The sequence below is a fragment of the Manis javanica genome, chromosome 10 (assembly GCF_040802235.1).
Source record: "Manis javanica isolate MJ-LG chromosome 10, MJ_LKY, whole genome shotgun sequence".
Taxonomy (NCBI): Eukaryota; Metazoa; Chordata; class Mammalia; order Pholidota; family Manidae; genus Manis; species Manis javanica.
In genome coordinates this window covers 81072710-81077040 of record NC_133165.1, presented here as the reverse complement: position 1 = coordinate 81077040, position 4331 = coordinate 81072710, and the positions used below count along the sequence as shown (strand labels likewise).

The 4331-nt window shown below is 37.5% G+C and overlaps 1 protein-coding gene across 1 annotated transcript; it reads right to left on the bottom strand.

Moving 5' to 3' along the window:
• Nucleotides 1–1689: 1689 nt before the first annotated feature.
• On the bottom strand, nt 1690–2628 carry LOC108401502 (olfactory receptor 6C2-like). The gene has a single exon (XM_073214185.1). The coding sequence runs from the start codon at nt 2626–2628 to the stop codon at nt 1690–1692; it is 939 nt and encodes a 312-aa protein (XP_073070286.1).
• Between the last annotated feature and the right edge of the window lie 1703 nt (nt 2629–4331).

The following is a 4331-nucleotide window of genomic DNA, read 5'->3' as shown; positions in this document are numbered from 1 at the left end:
TATATTGACCCACCTGTAACTCCCCCAGAGAGTGTGGAGGTCTGCTACACTAGACCAGGTCAAGATCCCATACCTGCCACTGTCCTATCACAGACCAATCTCTTGAACGCATACTATTTGATGGACAAGATTTCCCTCCGCTGGTGTCATTAAAACGTATCTTCTCACCTTTAAGGATCTGTGCTGCAGTTCTTGTGGCCTGGACCCGCCCCCTTCCTGCAGCTGCCACATGATGAGTGCACTGAACTCCCTGACCATTCAGCTGACAGCCTCCTGTGGAATGGGTGACCTATGGACTTAATCTGCATAGGACTTTGAACCCAGCTGGATGCTCCAGCTTGAGGTTTATCATGATTTTATTGCTGTTGCTATTGTATGTAATTAGTCTGGATACAGTGCTCCAGGGTTCTCACACTGGGCCATTGCAGAAGATGGGGAGTGAGTGATTGTGAGGTGAGATTTCTGAAAGGTTGGGCTGGGGGAAAATTTCAATATTTTCAGAATCTCTCACCTGGCCTTAGTTCATCTCTGTATCACTCACTAGGTGTTTCCAAGGTGTGGACAGAAGTAGTCCATCTCCATGTCAATAGGTGATTACAAGTGGGGTGGGGAGCTAGCGTGCACCTGGCCTGGAGAGGTTCTGGTGGGTTCTTTCTGCAGCTAGGTCACGAGAGACATTGGCGAGCAGGACGAGACAACTCCTTGTAAGTAATAAACAGGTTTCTCCCACTTCACTTCTCCCTTTGACTGACTTAAGCTTCAAAGGTTTATTTGCCCCTGGCTGGGAAAATATTTTCCCTCTAGAGTTACAGGTGTATAATTTAGATTCTTGAAATGGCATTTTCTTTTCACTAAAAAAGCAAATCATCACATTGATACTGGTATTCACATTATATTCTGTTTCTCTTTTTTTTTATTCCCAGTATATTTGGCTTACTGCTTATTTATTTATCACTCTTCTAACCCTGTATTAGTTTCCTTCAGTTTTCTGCCATCTATTTCCTTAAATACTCTACATTAAAGATTTAACATTTTAATTGGTATATCAATATCAATCTGTTTTATGTGACTTCAGTGAAGGATTTATCTTTGACAGGAATTACCATTGCATTTCTCTCTTCATTGTAACTTCATATTCCACTGACAAATTTTAAATAATTTTTATATTGGATTGGATCCAGTCAATGAAATATGTGAATCTTTGGATTTTAAAGACTTTTCATTAGTAAATGCTTCTTTCTATCCTACATCTTATACTTCTTCCTTGTTTTAAAATATATCTCAGGTTTATGAAATATTTTCTTGTAACACATAGAAAAGTACTGATTGTTTTATACATTATGTCTCTTATTTGAGCAAGGCTTTTATTTTGTTTTTGTTTTTTATTTGGAAGAATGGTGTGCACTACTGTGCTAATATTCTATGATAAATTACCCAATCCTTTCAGCATTGGTTAGGAGTGAAGTCATGCTAAGATTTCCTGAAACACTTACTCTCATTTTTCTTCATTAAGATTGTCATCTAAAAGAGTTTTCCTTGTAAAGAGATGAATGGGGTAATTTGACCCCATTTGTGGTGTCATGGGATGACTTACACTCAGGGACAGTACTGAATGGAGGGCCAAATCTAGATTGGGAACAGACCAAGTTATATAAGAATATGCTTATAGATCCTGACATCAATGTTCCCCTAATTCTTTGACAGCAATATAAATCTTTTGACTAAGTCATTACAGGCTTGTTTCACTTGTTTGTTCCTCAGAGTATAAATAAATGGGTTCAGCATGGGGGAAATGGAAGTAGTGAGTATTGACACTCCCTTATTAATGGCCATTTCATCTTTTGCTGAAGATTTGATATAAACAAAGATGCAGCTGCCATAGGTGATGGAAACCACGATAATGTGGGAAGAACAGGTGGAAAAGGCTCTTGTCCTCTGCTGGGCAGAGGGGAGTCTTAGAATCGTTCTGATGATGTACATGTAGGACAGAACAACACACACCAGAGTCATGAGGAAAGTCATCACAGCACAGACAATAACCATCTGCTCTATGAGCCATGTATCTGAGCATGAGATCTTCAGCATAGGGTTAGCATCACAGAGAAAGTGGTCAATGGCATTAGAGGCACAGAATTCCAGGTCCAGTCCCAAGCTGAGTGGTGGCAATACGATCAACAAAGAAGTCATCCAACAGCAGAAGACGAGCCTTTTGCAGACCCTGTAGCTCATAATAGTCATGTAGTGCAGGGGTTTGCAGATGGCTACATATCGATCAAAGGACATGGTGGCCAGGAGAAAAAATTCTGTTACTGCAAAAACATCTATAAAAAATAGTTGGCAAGCACAAGCATTATGGGTGATTGTCCTGTCACCTGTTGATATACTGTACAAGAATCTAGGAATGCAGGCAGAGGTGAAAGAGATTTCTAGGAAGGAAAAATTTTGGAGAAAAATGTACATTGCAGTTTTAAGGTGAGAATCCACTAATGTGAGGATGATGATGCTCAGGTTTCCAGTGAAACTCAACATGTAGGTCATAAGTAGAAATATAAAAATCAGCATCTGTAGCTGAGGGTCATCTGTCAATCCCAGAAGAATGAATCTTGTTACAGAAGTATGGTTTCTCATTCGTGGGTCCTGACTGTCACCCAATCTTCTTGGAAAACTGAGTGAAGTAAGCTCTGAGAAAACGTGAAAAATGTTTTATGATGAATTTTTTTCAGAAAAGTCAGTGCATTTTTGTGTATTTTGTTTTACTTAATAATGGATTGTAAATATAATTCATACTCTTGGCTCTGCTGATAGCATATAGTTAGATGGATTACAAACTTGACTTTCAAACGTTTTTACTACAACTTAATTCTAAGATAGACATTTTGTATTGCAGCCCACACAAATACATATTACATACATAAACCTGAAACAAAACATACTAAACCTTCGATACCCTACTTTCTGATGTTTAAAGTTCTAATATCACTCACTAAAAATAAATACTTATATCTTCATTGATTTTATGGTCTACCAAATGGTCATCACTGGTATTTGAAAAAAAATTAAAGTATTCATGGATTTCTTAAAGAATATAGTCCAAGGGAAACATAATTTTTTCATGATAGTTTTTAAAATGTCCACTGTCTTTTAAATTTGCTCCTACAATACACTGGTCCATAGCACATTTGTCCACTAAGAATATTTATTTTTTCACTACCCAAAACTTGACTCAGTTTCACGATCTGCTTGTAACCCTTTTTCCTAAATAAATTTAAAACACATGATGTGTGTTTATAACACAATATGTTTCTAGTTCCATCTACCAATGCAGTTGAAGACTCTGATACACTGCATGAGTCATCTTACATGGACTACCTGTCTGGAAAAAAATTTCACATAATTGTTTAAGTTTTTTTCCCTTCCCATTATTCCATCCACTTAGCAGATTCTAACCTATACATGGCTTTCTGTGACTGATCCCTCTGTTTTCTACTTGGACTGTTCAGAGTAGTCATTCCAAATCTCTCAAGCCACATTAAAACTTTCTGTGTTTATTTCACACTTGATGCTTAATAGAGGATGTAAAAATCTTGTTGGAAATAGGATTTTTATCTTTTTAAATGTAATAGCCACAGATCTGAAGGTCACTGAGATATAGAGTTGATTCAAGAAAATATTTAGCTTCAGCTTAGATTAAGTTATATAATTTATTATGTGGAATCAATTTCAAAACTATCCTGACACCTCTTACTTTTACCGTCTTCCTAACTCTAATTTAGGATTCCCGTTGACTTTTACAGTTGGTGGAGGAAATGCCCTGAGTGGCTCCTGAGTCACACCACAGTCTGACTACACACTCAGCATGCATGTAGGTACCTGCATAAGGCAAAAAACTGTTACCTGACTTACCATGGTTTGGCAGAGAAATAGCAATCCTTTATGGAATCCATTCATACTTTCTCAATACATCTGCCAGAAACATATTAACACCAGAGATTAAAACTTCTAAATTCTAGGTTTGGACCAACAGCTGCTCTGTGGTTGGTCCTTAGTGAACACCAGCTACATGAACCGCATTTGTACCTGCTAAAGTGATTTCAATTGCCAGTGCTTGTTTAGATGATAAATTAATTGAAAAAAAGAACCCACATCATTTCCTATAGAAATTATAATTGACTGGCTATATGAAGGCTTCACCAACTTGATTTAAAACAGCCCTTTCCTTCAGAAGTGTGAAACACTCTGTACCCACCATCTGCCCATTTCCCAAAATAAATCTCCAAAAGTTTATAGGTTTCAGCAAAGGGATGCAAGGATGACCCTGGTTTGATGTTTTA

Excerpts from the sequence above, each read along its gene's own strand:
- LOC108401502 (XM_073214185.1), bottom strand. The coding sequence starts at position 2,628 with ATGAGAAACCATACTTCTGTAACAAGATTCATTCTTCTGGGATTGACA.